Here is a 17906-nt window from a genome sequence, read left to right as displayed (position 1 = left end):
GTACCAATTCACATTCCCACCAGCAGTGCAAGAGTGTTCCCTTTTCTCCACACCCTCTCCAGCATTTATTGTTTTTAGATTTTTTGATGATGGCCATTCTGACTGGTGTGAGATGATATTTCATTGTAGTTTTGATTTGCATTTCTCTAATGATTAGTGATGTTGAGCATTCTTTCATGTGTTTGTTGGCAGTCTGTATATCTTCTTTGGAGAAATGTCTATGTAGGTCTTCTGCCCGTTTTTGGATTGGGTTGTTTGTTTTTTTGTTATTGAGCTGCATGAGCTGCTTGTAAATTTTGGAAATTAATCCTTTGTCAGTTGCTTCATTTCCAAATATTTTCTCCCATTCTGAGGGTTGTCTTTTGGTCTTGTTTATGGTTTCCTTTGCTATGCAAAAGCTTTGAAGTTTCATTAGGCCCCATTTGTTTATTTTTGTTTTTATTTCCATTTCTCTAGGAGGTGGGTCAAAAAGGATCTTGCTGTGATTTATGTCATAAAGTGTTCTGCCTGTGTTTTCCTCTAAGAGTTTGATAGTTTCTGGCCTTACATTTAGGTCTTTAATCCATTTTGAGCTTATTTTTGTGTATGGTGTTAGGGAGTTATCTAATCTCATACTTTTACATGTACCTGTCCAGTTTTCCCAGCACCACTTATTGAAGAGGCTCTCCTTTCTCCATTGTACATTCCTGCCTCCTTTATCAAAGATAAGGTGACCATATGTGTGTGGGTTTATCTCTGGGCTTTCTATACTGTTCCATTGATCTATCTTTCTGTTTTTGTGCCAGTACCATACTGTCTTGATTACTGTAGCTTTGTAGTTTAGTCTGAAGTCAGGGAGCCTGATGCATCCAGTTCCGTTTTTCATTCTCAAGATTGCTTTGGCTATTCGGGGTCTTTTGTGTTTCCATACGAATTGTGAAATTTTTTGTTCTAGTTCTGTGAAAAATGCCAGTGGTAGTTTGATAGGGATTGCATTGAATCTGTAGATTGCTTTGGGTAGTAGAGTCATTTTCACAATGTTGATTCTTCCAATCCAAGAGCATGGTATATATCTCCATCTATATGTATCATCTTTAATTTCTTTTATCAGTGTCTTATAATTTTATGCATACAGGTCTTTTGTCTCATTAGGTAGGTTCATTCCTAGATATTGTATTCTTTTTGTTGCAGTGGTAAATGGGAGTGTTTTCTTGATTTCACTTTCAGATTTTTCATCATTAGTGTATAGGCACGCCAGAGATTTCTGTGCATTAATTTTGTATCCTGCAACTTTACCAGATTCATTGATTAGCTCCAGTAGTTTTCTGGTAGCATCTTTAGGATTCTCTATGTATAGTATCATGTCATCTGCAAACAGTGACAGCTTTACTTCTTCCTTTCCGATTTGGATTCCTTTTATTTCCTTTTCTTCTCTGACTGCTGTGGCTAAAACTTCCAAAACTATGTTGAATAAGATGGTGAGAGTGGGCAACCTTGTCTTGTTCCTGATCTTAGTGGAAATGCTTTCAGTTTTTCACCATTGAGGATGATGTTGGCTGTGTGTTTGTCATATGGCCTTTATTATGTTGAGGAAAGTTCCCTCTCTGCCTACTTTCTGCAGGGTTTTTATCATAAATGGGTGTTGAATTTTGTCAAAAGCTTTCTCTGCATCTATTGAGATGATCATACGGTTTTTCTCCTTCAGTTTTTTAATATGGTTTATCACATTGATTGATTTGCGTATATTGAAGAATCTTTGCATTCCTGGAATAAACCCCACTTGATCATGGTGTATGATCCTTTTAATGTGCTGTTGGATTCTGTTTGCTAGTATTTTCTTGAGGATTTTTGCATCTGTGTTCATCACTGATATTGGCCTGTAGTTTTCTTTCTTTGTGACATCCTTGTCTGGTTTTGGTATCAAGGTGATGGTGGCCTCGTAGAATGAATTTGGGAGTGTTCCTCCCTCTGCTAAATTTTGGAAGAGTTTGAGAAGGATAGGTGTTAGCTCTTCTCTAAAAGTTTGATAGAATTCGCCTGTGAAGCCATCTGGTCCTGGGCTTTTGTTTGTTGGAAGATTTTTAATCACAGTTTCAATTTCAGTGCTTGTGATTGGTCTGTTCATATTTTCTATTTCTTCCTGATTCAGTCTTGGCATGTTGTGCATTTCTAAGAATTTGTCCATTTCTTCCAGGTTGTCCATTTTATTGGCATAGAGTTGCTTGTAGTAATCTCTCATGATCTTTTGTATTTCTGCAGTGTCAGTTGTTACTCCTCCTTTTTCATTTCTAATTCTATTGATTTGAGTCTTCTCCCTTTTTTTCTTGATGAGTCTGGCTAATGGTTTATCAATTTTGTTTATCTTCTCAAAGAACCAGCTTTTAGTTTTATTGATCTTTGGTATAGTTTCCTTCATTTCATTTTCATTTATTTCTGATCTGATTTTTATGATTTCTTTCCTTCTGCTAATTTAGGGTTTTTTTTCGTTCTTCTTTCTCTAATTGCTTTAGGTGCAAGGTTAGGTTGTTTATTCGAGATGTTTCCTGTTTCTTAAGGTGGGCTTGTATTTCTATAAACTTCCCTCTTAGAACTGCTTTTGCTGCGTCCCATATGTTTTGGGTCGTCGTGTCTCCATTGTCACTTGTTTCTAGGTATTTTTTTATTTCCTCTTTGATTTCTTCAGTGATCACTTCGTTATTAAGTAGTGTATTGTTTAGCCTCCATGTGTTTGTATTTTTTTACAGATCTTTTCCTGTAATTGATATCTAGTCTCATGTTGTTGCGGTCAGAAAAGATACTTGATACAATTTCAATTTTCTTAAATTTACTAAGGCTTGATTTGTGACCCAAGATATGATCTATCCTGGAGAATGTTCCATGAGCACTTGAGAAACATGTGTATTCTGTTGTTTTTGGATGGGTCCTATAAATATCAAGTAAGTCCATCTTGTTTAATGTATCATTTAAAGCTTGTGTTTCCTTATTTATTTTCATTTTGGATGATCTGTCCATTGGTGAAAGTGGGGTGTTAAAGTCCCCTACTATGAATGAGTTACTGTCGATTTCCTCTTTTATGGCTGTTAGTGTTTGCCTTATGTATTGAGGTGCTCCTATGTTGGGTGCATGAATATTTACAATTGTTATATCTTCTTCTTGGATCGATCCCTTGATCATTATGTAGTGTCCTTCTTTGTCTCTTCTAATAGTCTTTATTTTAAATTCTATTTTGTCTGATATGAGAATTGCTACTCCAGCTTTCTTTTGGTTTCCATTTGCATGCAATATCTTTTTCCATCCCCTTACTTTCAGTCTGTATGTTTCTCTAGGTCTGAAGTGGGTCTCTTGTAGACAGCATATATATGGGTCTTGTATTTGTATCCATTCAGCCAATCTGTGTCTTTTGGTGGGAGCATTTAGTCCATTTACATTTAAGGTAATTATCAATATGTATGTTCCTATTCCCATTTTCTTAATTGTTTTGGGTTCGTTATTGTAGGTCTTTTCCTTCTCTTGTGTTTCTTGCCTAGAGAAGTTCCTTTAGCGTTTGTTGTAAAGCTGGTTTGGTGGTGCTGAACTCTCTCAGCTTTTGCTTGTCTGTAAAGGTTTTAATTTCTCCATCAAATCTGAATGAGATCCTTGCTGGGTAGATTAATCCTGGTTGCGGGCTTTTCTCCTTCATCACTTTAAATATGTCCTGCCACTGCCTTCTTGCTTGCAGGGTTTCTGCTGAAAGATCAGCTGTTAACCTTATGGGGATTCCCTTGTGTGTTATTTGTTGTTTTTCCCTTGCTGCTTTTAATATGCTTTCTTTGTATTTAATTTTTGACAGGTTTTTTTTTTTTTTTTTGTGGTACGTGGGCCTCCCACTGTTGTGGCCTCTCTCGTTGTGGAGCACAGGCTCCGGACGTGCAAGCTCAGTGGCCGTGGCCCAGGGGCCCAGCCGCTCCGCGGCACGTGGGATTATCCCAGCCTGGGGCACGATCCCGCGTCCCCTGCATTGGCAGGTGGACTCCCAACCACTGCGCCACCAGGGAAGCCCTAATTTTTGACAGTTTGATTAATATGTGTCTTGGTGTATTTCTCCTTGGATTTATCCTGTATGGGACTCTCTGTGCTTCTTGGACTTGATTAACTATTTCCTTTCCCATATTAGGGAAGTTTTCAACTATAATCTCTTCAAATATTTTCTCAGTCCCTTTCTTTTTCTCTTCTTCTTCTGGAACCCCTATAATTCGAATCTTGGTGCGTTTAATGTTGTCTCAGAGGTCTCTGAGACTGTCCTCCGTTCTTTTCATTCTTTTTTTCTTTATTCTGCTCTGCAGTAGTTATGTCCACTATTTTATCTTCCAGGTCACTTATCCGTTCTTCTGCCTCAGTTATTCTGCTATTGATCCCATCTAGAGTATTTTTCATTTCATTTATTGTGTTGTTCATCGCTGCTTCTTTTATCTTTAGTTCTTCTAGGTCCTTGTTAAATGTTTCTTGCATTTTGTCTATTCTATTTCCAAGATTTTGGATCATCTTTATTATCGTTATTCTGAATTCTTTTGCAGGTAGACTGCCTATTTCCTCTTCATTTGTTTGGTCTGGTGCATTTTTATCTTGCTCCTTCATCTGCGGTGTGTTTTTCTGTCTTCTCATTTTGCTTATCTTAATGTGTTTGGGGTCTCCTTTTTGCAGGCTGCAGGTTCGTAGTTCCCGTTGTTTTTGGTGTCTGTCCCCAGTGGCTAAAGTTGGTTCAGTGGGTTTTGTAGGCTTCCTGGTGGAGGGGACTAGTGCCTGTGTTCTGGTGGATGAGGCTGGATCTTGTCTCTCTGATGGGCAGGTCCACGTCTGGTGGTGTGTTTTGGGGTGTCTGTGGACTTATTATGATTTTAGGCAACCTGTCTGCTAATGGGTGGGGTTGTGTTCCTGTCTTGCTAGTTGTTTGGCATAGGATGTCCAGCACTGTAGCTTGCTGGTCGTTGAGTGAAGCTGGGTGCTGGTTTTGAGATGGAGATCTCTAGGAGATTTTTGCCGTTTGATATTATGTGGAGCTGGGAGGTCTCTTGTGGACCAGTGTCCTGAAGTTGGCTCTCCCACCTCAGAGGCACAGCACTGACTCCTGGCTGCAGCAGCAAGAGCCTTTCATCCACACGGCTCAGAATAAAAGGGAGAAAAAGTAGAGATAAAGAATTAGTAGAAGTAGGAAGAAAGAAAGAAAGAAAGAAAGAAAGAGAAAGAAAAGGAAGGAAGGAAGAAGGAAAGAAGGAAAGAAGGGTGGGAGGAAGGAAAGAAGGAAGGAGGGAAGTAAGGAATAAAAGAAAGAAGGAAGATAAAATAAAATAAAGTTATTAAATTAAAAAATAATTATTAAGAAAAAAATTTAAAAAAACAAAAAATGGATTGATAGAACCTTAGGACAAATGCTGGAAGCAAAGCTATACAGACAAAATCTCATACAGAAGCATACACATACACACTCACAAAAAGGGGAAAAGGGGAACAAATCATAAATCTTGCTCTCAAAGTCCACCTCCTCAGTTTGGGATGATTCATTGTCTAAAGGAGGGAAGGGAGGGAGGGAGGGAGGGAGGAAGGGAGGAAGGAAGGAAGGAAGGAATAGTAAAATAAAATAAAGTTATTAAAATTAATCAGTAAGAAAAAAATTTTTAAAAAAAACGGACAGATAGAACCCTTGGACAAATGGTGGAAGCAAAGCTATACAGACAAAATCTCACACAGAAGCATACACATTCTCACAAAAAGAGGAAAAGGGGAAAAAATCATAAATCTTGCTCTCAAAGTCCACCTCCTCAATTTGGGATGATTCGTTGTCTGTTCATGTATTCCACAGATGCAGGGTACATCAAGTTGATTGTGGAGCTTTAATCCACTGCTTCTGAGGCTGCTGGGAGAGATTTCCGTTTTTCTTCTTTGTTCTCACAGCTCCCGGGGGTTCAGCTTTGGATTTGGCCCCGCCTCTGCGTGTAGGTCGCCGGAGGGCGTCTGTTTCTCGCTCAGACAGGACGGGGTTAAAGGAGCCGCTGATTTGGGGGCTCTGGCTCACTCAGGCGGGGGGGAGGGAGGGACACTGCGTGCGGGGCGGGCCTGCGGTGGCAGAGGCCGGCGTGACTTTGCACCAGCCTGAGGCGCGCCGTGCGTTCTCCCGGGGAAGTTGTCCCTGGATCCCAGGACCCTGGCAGCGGCGGGCTGCACAGGCTCCCCGGAAGGTAGGTGTGGATAGTGACCTGTGCTCGCACACAGGCTTCTTGGTGGCGGCAGCAGCAGCAGCCTTAGCGTCTCATGCCCGTCTCTGGGGTCCGCGCTTTTAGCCGCGGCTCGCGCCTGTCTCTGGAGCTCCTTTAAGCAGCGCTCTTAATCCCCGCTCCTCACGCACCAGGAAACAGAGGGAAGAAAAAGTCTCTTGCCTCTTCGGCAGGTCCAGACTTTTCCCCGGACTCCGTCCCGGCTAGCTGTGGTGCACTGACCCCCTGCAGGCTGTGTTCATGCCGCCAACCCCAGTCCTCTCCCTGCGCTCTGACTGAAGCCCGAGCCTCAGCTCGCAGCCCCGCCCGCCCCGGCGGGTGAGCAGACAAGCCTCTCGGGCTGGTGAGTGCTGGTCGGCACCGATCCTCTGTACGGGAATCTCCCCGCTTTGCCCCCCGCACCCCTGTTGCTGTGCTCTCTTCCGCGGCTCCGAAGCTCCCCCCTCCGCCACTCGCAGTCTCCGCCCGCGAAGGGGCTTCCTGGTGTGTGGAAACCTTGCCTCCTTCACAGCTCCCTCCCACTGGTGCAGGTCCCTATTCTTTTTTCTCTGTTTTTTCTTTTGCCCTACCCAGGTACGTGGGGAGTTTCTTGCCTTTTGGGAGGTCTGAGGTCTTCTGCTAGCGTTCAGTAGGTGTTCTGTAGGAGCTGTTCCACGTGTAGATGTACTTCTGGTGTATCTGTGGGGAGGATGGTGATCTCTGCGTCTTACTCTTCCGCCATCTTCCCCTCGTCCGCCTCTATGGTTTTGCGGCAGGCCGATTCTTAACCACTGCGCCACCAGGGAAGTCCTATTCTAAAATTTTTAGTGAGACAAAGTTTGTCATTAAGAATGTTATAGTAGGCTTAAATTTTCTAAGTGTTTTTATTCATATTATTTTTTTGAGTGCTAATAACAATTCGCATAGAACTAGTACTTTGTAGTCTTAGAGAGATTTTTCATGTCCAATAGATGGTATAATTCTCACAATAGCTCTTCGAACTATGAATTATAGAAAATCACAAGAAAATAGACTTTAAACTTTGCAAATGTAATTATTGGTAATAATTCCTGTTACCACTAGATGGCCCTCTCAGCATGTACTTTTGAGCAAAAGTAGCAAGTTTATAGACAGTTTGAATTTCCTCTATAGATCTTATTAAAAGACATTTTAATTGGAGTTAAAAATGGTTTATATCAGGTTATATGATAAGCTTTTTTAGAAGTAGTAAAGAAATTCAAGGTGGAATTTATTAGTGGGAGTTTTTTGGTTTTCTTCTCAAGAAGAACGGAGTGTTAAACTAAATGACATTCAGTACCATACACATAATATATTTTCAGTAAGTATTTTAAACATTAATTAAAATTTATTGAATTTAATTAGACTTCTCCATATGCTTGTGGAAAAGTTATTTGCCACACCAAAAAAGCAACCTTTTCTGCTAAGCCTTTAACTGATCTTATGTAAATCCAACACTTTATCTCTGAGGATTTAATATAGAGGTAACAAACTAAGTAAACTGAGGGCTCGACATGGAACTATGGTCCCCTTGGTCAATTTTGTTGTCCTAACTCAATTGAATTCCTCTAAGGGTCCGAATTATTCTACTATGATGTGCATGTTCCTGTCCAGTGAGAATCAGGAGTGAAATTGCTACAGTTTGGTATTTTTGTCATCTTAACTTTCACTAAATTTCTTGGCAAGAAAATTAGAACATCTTTGATTTTGGTCTTACTTGATCTCACATGTATTTTCTTCCATTGATTTTCAATATTATTACCTCTATTGCTCTTTTATAATAAATATTTTGTATTGCCCATTTTACTAACTTGAAATGAAAATCATAGTTAATATTATCTATCTGCACAATTTCAACAAATCATTATGATGCCCTAATTTTAATGTAAAGGAGAAGTAGAAGGAAAGCAATTTATAATAAAATGTGTATTTCAATATGTAAGTACTGGAGCAGACTACACTAGATGAAACAAGAGGTAGTCAAATGCTTGCGCCTGTACATAGAATGACTATGAATCTCTGTGAATGGGATAGCTGTGAAAGCTGATTATAATACCTATTGGTGATTCAGATACTCAAGTGGCATTGGCATTGGTGACATGATTTTCCAAAATGGTGAAAAACTCTTAGTAAAGTTCTGAATAAAACAAAGAGATGCATTGTTGCAGTCTAGAAAATTTGGGGTGCATTAATATGTGGGGAAATTCATTTTGTTTACATATTAGTTAAGTTCTAGTCTTAGATATATTCAGTGGGACCTTTGAAAGTCAACAAGACATATGACAATTCTTTGCCATACCGGATTGTTTCCTGCATTGTTGGACCTCTAGTATCTCTGGCACTTGCCTTTTAATTGCTGGTAAAGTATTCATCCCATCCCTCTTCCCAGTAATCCCTAAAATGCCTCTATATAAATCCAGAGGATCCTCTAGGGGGCAGTGCTGCTAACATTGAGAACCACCAATTTAAAAGTATCTAGCTACATTAATCTACACACCTGTATTTCTCATGGAATTTCAAAACCAAAGTAACTTAAGCATCCTAGGTCCTTAAATATGATGTTTTAAATAGTTAAGAAAATTGCAGAATTATGTAAGAAGTTGATTTGTTCAAATGCATCATTGTTTTGTTGCAGTTCTTATAAGCAGATCAATATGTTTGCTATTTTAGGTCCCTAGTAGCCTCCATAGTCTTTATTTTTTCCACTCTTTCTGTTTAGTAAGTCAGTAGTATATAACTTTCTTTAATGTCACTGTTTACTTATTTAACAGTCACACAATTTGTCCCTTAAAAAAACCCCATTGTTTAAATTTGGAAGATATTACAGAAACTTTGTGAAATGGAGGCAAATTTTCCCATAATCATACCACCCTAACAACTGTTAATATTTTCAGTATTTTTTTCTGTATATGCATATTTTGACATTCAAAAATTAGTTTTGTGTCTTTTCACTCAACATGGCATAACTTTTTAATATTATTATATAACTTCAAAAATATTATTTTAAATTACTGCATCCTATTCTGTTAGGTTCCACAATTTAACTATTTTCCTACCTTTAGTTTGTTCACATTATAAAAACATATATATTTTTTATCTGTTTCAGTATATTTTCATTTTTCCTTTAGGATAGGTCTTCAGAACTGGGGTCATTTATTAGGTCATTAGGATTAGGCTAATATTTAACAAAAGTTACATTTTTTTATAACTTCTCTTAAAATTGCAAATTGACTTTAAAAGTTATTTACTTCACATTTTTTGAGCATCAGTGATACTGAACATGTTTAGTGAATTATTTCTATTTTCTCTTTTAGAAAGTGTGTGGTCTGCCCTTTGACTATTGATCTGTTGGGTGCTTGGTGGTTTTTTTTGCTTTTTTGTTTTCTCTTTTCGAATCAGACCTTTTAAATAATATTTCAATGTTTCTTACATTCATTTTTATGCTATCTTTGATTTTAGTTTGATTATTTTATTTGTATTTTTATGAGACGACAGTTATCTACTTGTACAAGATAGTATGTGATATCAAGGAAAGAACATGGGATGTGGAGTCAAGAAATCAGGGTTCTGGAAGGAGATATTTATAATACATATTATATCTGACAAAGCACTCATATCCAGAATGTATATAAGAATGCTTACAAATCATTAAGAAAAAGGCAGACAATCCAATTTCTAAAGAATGAGGAAAAGCCCTAAACCACCACTTCATAAAAGATATCCAGATATTTAAACCATCTGGCAGTATGTATGCTGAATGAATGCAGATTGATTTTATATTACTGTGTAAGACATATTTAAAAATGTGTATTTGGGGGAAATACTTACTTCATTGTAAAACCAGGTTAATATTAAATTTTGGTCATCCAGACTATAGAACACTGTCTTTGTTAGTATGGCCAGTTTAGATTTTACTGTATTTCTGTAGAAGAGAGATCAGTTTTTTTTTACCTTATTCTGCCTTTAGTAGGACATTATTATTTCTGATTCTTTGCCTATTGAACATGCTATTAATTTATATCCAGCTGGTACATATTCCCTAGGGAAAATCCTTCGTTAAAGAACAGTAATCTCTTGATTTTAGTGCTTTTAGTGGGATTAAGGAATATTTTGGGTTCCAGTGACTCCACCAATGTATGAATGAGAGAATGGGAGGAAAAAGGAAAGGAAATCAGACATTCAAGGGTGAAAACGTTGTGAATGTCACAAAAAGGCATAAAAGACCCCCCACATAAAACCCACAAGTGCATGTGGTTATTTTTCTTATTCTTCACCATAGGATATATTATGAATTATTTCTATTCTTACAAAGAGAACAACTATAAAAAATTCTTTCCTGTTTGGTGACAAATGCCTGTTTTGGATGTGTACATCTCACCTAATCATTGTGTGAGCCTCCCAGTATTAACATCTGCTCCTGGTCACTCTTTTTGTGTTTGGTTATTTCTATGTTATGAAATCTAATAAAAAATACAATAATTTAAGCACAAACTTGTGTTCTTTTGGGGACATTTTTTAATCAACCTTTAATCAACCCTTTTAGATTTCCTAACACCTCTAATTATGTGATGCATTTTGTTCCTTTCTGGTATAAATAACCTCTCCAAGCTCTGTCAACATTCTTCTCACACACATACTCCTTTCCCCTCTTTTCTTGAGTAATTCCTGTTCATACCAGATTGGGATATACTAATCAACCTTACATTCCTCTCTGATAATTTATTTCCCCTCAACTCAAAGAGTATTCACTTTTTGAGACAAATTCATACCTGAGGCACATTTTTTCTTGTGTAAATTTCAGGGGTTCCATATCTTCCCATCCCCACAACCTTCAAATTCTACTTGTTTGCCTTTCTTCCAGATACATATAACATCATTGAATAGTCTTTCTGGATTTGGGAACTTTCTTCTTCTAGAAGTGTCATCTTTTGAATTTGAGCATTTCTGATACTTTCAAATCTTTCTTCTCCTATGTACTCCTGACATGATCTTTCCTTAACACATATTTCAATATTTCTTATTCAAGATGACACAAACACACACACACACATGCACACACACACACACCCATCCTAGGCTGTGACATTTTCAGATATCTTGTATTCAGGATGTGGGGCATACTTACTTTATAGGTTCTTAATGAGACACATACTCTATTGATAATACTGTTAGACTCTCTTTTCATTATTTTCATTGAATGTGAATTGTGCCTTTTTTAAAATAAATTAATTTTATTTATTTATTTGGCTGCATTGGGTCTTTTTTTCTTTATATTTATTTATTTTATTTATTACTTATTTTTGGCTGCATTGGGTCTTCATTGCTGCGTGCAAGCTTTCTCTAGTTGCGGTGAGCAGGGGCTACTCTTTGTTGCGGTGCGTGGGCTTCAGTAGTTGTGGCTCACAGGCTCCAGAGCGCAGGCTCAGTAGTTGTGGCACACGGGCTTAGTTGCTCCGCGGCATGTGGGATCTTCCTGGGCCAGGGCTTGAACCTGTGTTCCCTGCATTGGCAACGGATTCTTAACCACTGCACCGCCAGGGAAGTCCCATGCATTGGGTCTTCATTGCGGTGCATGGGGTTCTCATTGCAGTGGCTTCTCTTGTTGCGGAGGCTTCAGTAGTTGTAGCACGCAGGCTCAGTAGTTGTGGCTTGCGGGTTCTAGAGCGCAGGCTCAGTACTTGTGGTGCATGGGCTTAGTTGCTCTGTAGCACGTGGGGTCTTCCTGGACCAGGGCTCGAACCCATGTCCCCTGCATTGGCAGGTGGATTCTTAACCACTGCACCACCAGGGAAGCCCTGAATTGTGCCTTTTTCTGAAAGAACTTACATGCACATTGCCTGTATGAGGGTTGAAAATACTTATTTTCAAATTCTGAGCACATTCACTGTTGCTAAAAAAAGTTATGGTAGATTTATTTTAAATTTTGTACCACTTAAAGAGGATAATATATTTACCTTATTTCTATTTACATTTGTGAGAAAACTTTATTGCTGCAACTCCTGCAGTGAAAACAGTTTGTTGCTAGTTTTAAATTTTAGACAAGCTTTCTTTGCCACTTACCTCTTCTATTTTTTACCAGCTGTGTTCAGAGAATTCAAATTAATTTTATTATCCTAGTTAAAAATTTGATAAGAAAGAAAAATCTGTTCCCAAAATTCAAATAAAAATTGCTTTTATATGATCTGTAGTTTCAGAGGAACTATATCACAACCTTTTGAAGGTCTAATTGAGAACTGACTTATTAGTGAAGATAGAAGGGAAAAAAATTATGTCATAATGTATAAATGGAGATGTTAAATTCATCTATGTTTTGTTTAGATGTCCCTGGTAGATTTGGGAAAGAAGCTTTTAGAAGCGGCTCGAGCAGGTCAAGATGATGAAGTTCGTATTTTGATGGCTAATGGAGCTCCTTTTACTACAGACTGGGTAAAGAATGGTTTTAATGTTGTGGGTTTTTTTTGTTTTTTGTTTTCTCCTCCTCCTCCTCCTCCTCCTCTTCCTCCTCCTCCTTCTTCTCCTTCTTCTTCTTCCTCTCATTTTTGAGTTTTTCCAGTTAAAAGTTTAGTCAGTATTGTGTTTATAAGTGGTGAAAATTTAATTTTTTTGCAAATTTGTTTGCAATTTTAGAATTATAGCTTGCTTTTAAAGAGAATGGTTCATATACTTTTTTTTATAATAGACCACCTTATCCAAATATTCTGTCCACACATGGGTTTTTCTTTAAATTACGGAGTTCAGTAATGTAGGATGAATGTAAAATGTAGCTGCTGGCGATTTAATTTAAAGGCCTTATAAATAGCACAGGTAGAATTTACAATTCAGAAAAAGCAAATTTGGTGTTAATGTTATAATTGATTCTAAAAAAGGAAAAATGTGTGCATTTCAATTGATACTTGTAAAACTATTGCAAACATCACTCAGAAGGAAGAAAGGAATGAGAAGGAGTTCTTAGTAATTACAGAAGGCAATTGTGAAGAAGACAGAAACCATAACTCTGTTTAATTCTGCAGGTAAATCAAAAGGGATATTCTTGGGAATGTGGAGGGTTAGGAATATGGATTAACTCTCCCACTGGTAACAACTAAAAACTCCAGAGTTTTGATTTTGTTGTTTTTAGCTTACTTGTTCCATGTTCTTTTTAACTTTTCATTCAAAACAATTTTTTTTATTATGGAAAATTTCAAACATAAATCAACCCCTGTATACCCTTCAAAAATTATCAAATCAAATGAATCTTATTTCCTCTATAACCCCATTTACTTTCTTTGTTTAGTATTATTTTAAAGTAAATTTCGGGAACCATTTTGTTTCATCCATAGCTTTCAGCATCTGTCTTTAAAAGATAAAGATTTTTTGACTGAGTATATTAAAAAAAAATCTTAAGGGCACTGATGAGTTAGAAAGAAAGTAAGGGATTATCAAGCTGAAAAACTAAGCAAAGACCATAACCCAGAGAAATTTCACCCTTAGAACATTTGCTAACTCAGTAAATTTGCCAGTTGGTGTTCTACCTCCCCGGCATAGGTTACTTAAGATAAAGACCTGAGACTGCTCATAGAGGGAAGTCTCCTAGAGATCCTTTCCCCATAATACTGGAATCCTAAAGAGATGTACCTTCGTTGTAAGGGTAAACCAGAAATACCCCCTCCATCCTCCTACTTGATCCTGCCCCTGCCCCTGCCCCTGCAAATGAACTGGCTTGAACTAAGGTACCAAATGGAGAGAGGAAAAATGTTGTTGATGAGAATTTGGAGTCAAAAGCCATCCTTTGCACACATTTGTGGCCTTAACTCATAAATACTTATGTATTCTGCAAAACTCTGAACTGAAGAATGAATTTAAAATTATCTTTGGACTAGAGGTTACCCTTGGTTCTTGACACAAGCAAATGAATATCCTTTTTGGAGGAAGCTGCCTTCCTCCCAGGCTTCATATCTACAAATGAAATTCCAAGGAAAATGAACAGTCAGAAATAACTGAACACTGGGACTTCCCTGGCAGTCCAGTGGTTAAGACTCCGTGCTTCCACTGCAGGGGGTGCAGGTTTGATCTGTGGTCGGGTAATTAAGATCTCGCATGCCACGTCGTGTGGCCAAACGAAAAAAAAAACCCAACAAAAACTGAACACACAAGGACACAAGGCAGCTTGGACAATAACCCACTGGAACAACTGACAACATAAGCAGACCTATAAGGACTTTAGATAAGATTTTAATAGCAGATTAGGAATAGCTGAAGAGAAAATTAGTAAACTGAAAAACAAAAAAAAATCATTCAGAATGCGGTGCAGAGAAAAACAAAAAAATATAAAAGATGTCAGGAGTCATGAAGGCTAGTGTATGAGAAAGTCTAACATAAATCTAATCATAAATCCACAAGGAGAGTGAAAATAGGGATGAAATAATTTTAAAAGATAATGGTTTAGCTTTTCCAAGACTGATGAAAGATGGCAGCTCACAGATTCAAGTAGCCCAGAAAATCTCCAGCAGAATCAATAAAAATAATCTATATCTAGACACATCATAGTGATCCCGTAGTACATCAAGACAAAAAGAGCCTTCAAGATACCAATGAGATATCACGTCACACCTGTCAGAATGGCTATCATCAAAAGGTCTACAAATAAATGTTGGCAAGGATATGGAGAAAAGGGAATCCTCGTGCACTGTTGGTAGGAATGTAAATTGGTGCAGCCCCTATGGAAAACAGTGTGGAGGTTCCACAAAGAGCTAAAAATAGAACTACCATATGATCTAGCAATTCCACTCCAGGGTATATATCTGGAAAAAATGAAAACTCTAATTCGAAGAGATACGTGCACCCCAATGTTCATAGAAGTACTGTTTACAATAGTCAAGATATGAAAGCAACCCAAGTGTCCATCAACAGGCAAATGGATAAAGATGATGTGGTATGTACATATACAGTGGACTATTACTCAACCATAAAAAAGAAAGAAATTCTGCCATTTGCAGCAATGTGGATGGATCTGGAGAGTATTATGCCTAATGAAATAAGTCAGAGAAAGACAAATACTGTATGATACCATTTATTTGTGGAATCTAAAAAATTAACAAATGTGTATAGCAAAACAGAAACTGGACTCACAGATACAGAAAACAAACTAGTGGTTACTGGTGGGGAGAGTAAAGTGGGGAAGGACGAAATAGGGTATAGGATTAAGAGATATAAACTGCTATGTATAAAATATATATGCAATAAGGATATATTGTATAGCACAGGGAATTGTAGCCATTATCTTGTAATGACTGTTTTTTTGTTTTTTTTTTTTTTTTGCGGTACGCGGGCCTCTCAATGTTGTAGCCTTTCCCGTTGTGGAGCACAGGCTCCGGACGCGCAGGCTCAGCGGCCATGGCTCACGGGCCCAGCCGCTCCGCGGCATGTGGGATCTTCCCGGACCGGGGCACGAAGCCGTGTCCCCTGCATCAGCAGGCTGACTCTCAACCACTGCGCCACCAGGGAAGCCCCTGTAATGACTTTTAATGGAGTATAATCTATAAAAATACTGAATCACTATGCTGTACACCTGAAACTAATATAATATTGTAAATCAGTTATACTTCAATTAAAAAAATATCTATAAACCCTGAAAAAAAAAGACAAAAATCTTAAGAAGGATTGGTGTCCATAATACATAGGGATTCCCATGACAGTGATGAAAAACAAGACAAAGAAGATAGGGCAAATGACTTGATATGGTACTTGACTAAAGAGAATGTTTGAATAACCAATAAACGTGAAAAGATGCTCAGCTACATTAATGATTGGGCAAATGCAAAGTAAAATCATGAAACACTATTGCTTATCCATCAGATAAGCAAAAACTAAACAAAAAAGTCTTTCAGCACCAACCGTTGGTGAGGAGATCCATAAATTGATAGAAACATTTTGGAGAACAGTTTGGCAGTACCTAGTAGATTTAAATGTGTACATACCCTCTGGCATAACTATTGAACTTCTAAGAATATTTCCAAGGGAAGTTCTTATTCATGTATAAGACTGTTTTTAGTAGCAGCATTATTCATAATAAAAAACTGGAAACCTTAATGCTCAACAGTGGATTGGTTAAATTGATTATGGCTTATTCATTTGGTAGAAAATCATAGAGCAGAGAAAATTAGTGAACTATACTTATATTCATCAACGTGGGTGAATCTTATGATATTAAGCCAAAGAAAGCAAGTCTCAGAGAAATACATGCAATGTGATTCTATTTAAATAAAGTTCAGAGCAGGCAAAACCAAAGTATATTATTTAGGGATACATAGTAATTTTTAAAAAAGCAAAGTAAAGCAATCTTTATTACAAAATTCAGACTAGTAATTACCTCAGGGGTTGGGGGAGGGGCTTATTAGGGAGTGGCACATGGGAAGATTCTAAATTGCTGCTAATGTTTTATTTATAGACTGTGATGGTATTTACCTTATTTTCCTCCTTCAAACTACATATATGTACGTATATATATATTTTGTATCATCAACCAAAAAGGTAAGGTCTCGAGAAGAAAAAATTACAAAAGAAACCATTTTATCACACTGAGCAGAACTCATGGTTGCTAAATAGGCTATGGAGATATTTCATTAAATATTAGAATTTAAGAGTATAGAAAGGGCCAGTTTTAGAAAAGTATGATAGAGCATGGAGGAAGAAAGGATTGTTTAAAAATCTTCTTTAATCTGCAGGAATGACCTTCCCTTAAAAATACAAGGCTTTTAATAGTAATAAAATAATTATTCCCAGGGTAAATGATTTCCATTTTTACCATATATTGAGAGCACATACCTAGCTTTGTATTATGACTCTTACTTGTGTGACTTCAGGCAAATTAGTAACCTCTTTGTGCCTTACTTATTTTCTTAAAATTTTTAAAACTTTTTATTATAGTTGATTTACATTGCTGTATTAGTTTCAGGTGAACAGCAAAGTTAATCAGTTATACATATATCCACTCTTTTTTTTTTTTTTAAGATTCTCTTCCCATATAGGCCATTACAGATTATTGAATAGAGTTCCCTATGCTATAAAGCAGGTTCTTATTAGTTATCTGTCTTATATATGGTAGTGTGTATATGTCAATCCCAATCTCCCAGTTTATCCCCCGCTTATCCCCTGGTCATGCCTTAGTTTCTTTTAGTGCCAAATGAGGATAGTAATAGTACCTGTGTTTTGAGGAGATTAAATGATACAATAGGTGTAAAGGTCTTAGAATAGTGCTTGCTATGGAAAGTGCTTAAATAAAAACCTTAGTTGCTATTATTACAGCAGTGGTCTTAGCAAATTGCATGTTCTAGTGAACTATCTTGGTTCTTTAGAACATGAGTGCCTTGGTAATCCGAGAGTTGTAGGGACTTTTTGTGCTTCTAAGTGCATGTGATATAATGTAATTCTAGTTTTCACCTATTAAAAATTATACTTCTGGGCTTCCCTGGTGGTGCAGTGGTTGGGAGTCCGCCTGCCGATGCAGGGGACACGGGTTCATGCCCCGGTCCGGGAGGATCCCACATGCCTCGGAGCGGCTGGGCCCGTGAGCCATGGCCGCTGGGCCTGAGTGTCCGGAGCCTGTGCTCCGCAACAGGAGAGGCCACAATAGTGAGAGGCCCGCGTACCACACACACACAAAAAAATTATACCCCTGATAAGGCTCTTCTTCACATTTTAGTA

At 37.8% G+C, this 17906-nt stretch overlaps 1 protein-coding gene across 2 annotated transcripts in view; it reads left to right on the top strand.

Moving 5' to 3' along the window:
- GABPB1 (GA binding protein transcription factor subunit beta 1) overlaps positions 1-17906 on the top strand; it is an 80437-nt gene that overhangs the window by 32253 nt on the left and 30278 nt on the right. For both annotated transcript variants that reach the window (XM_079912614.1, XM_079912613.1), the window contains exon 2: positions 12543-12650. In XM_079912614.1, the coding sequence (XP_079768740.1) occupies positions 12543-12650 (108 nt within the window). The remainder of the gene's footprint in view (positions 1-12542; positions 12651-17906) is intronic.

This window comes from Stenella coeruleoalba (assembly GCF_951394435.1).
Source record: "Stenella coeruleoalba genome assembly, chromosome: 2".
Classification (NCBI taxonomy): Eukaryota; Metazoa; Chordata; class Mammalia; order Artiodactyla; family Delphinidae; genus Stenella; species Stenella coeruleoalba.
This window is presented reverse-complemented; position numbering and strand designations above follow the sequence as displayed.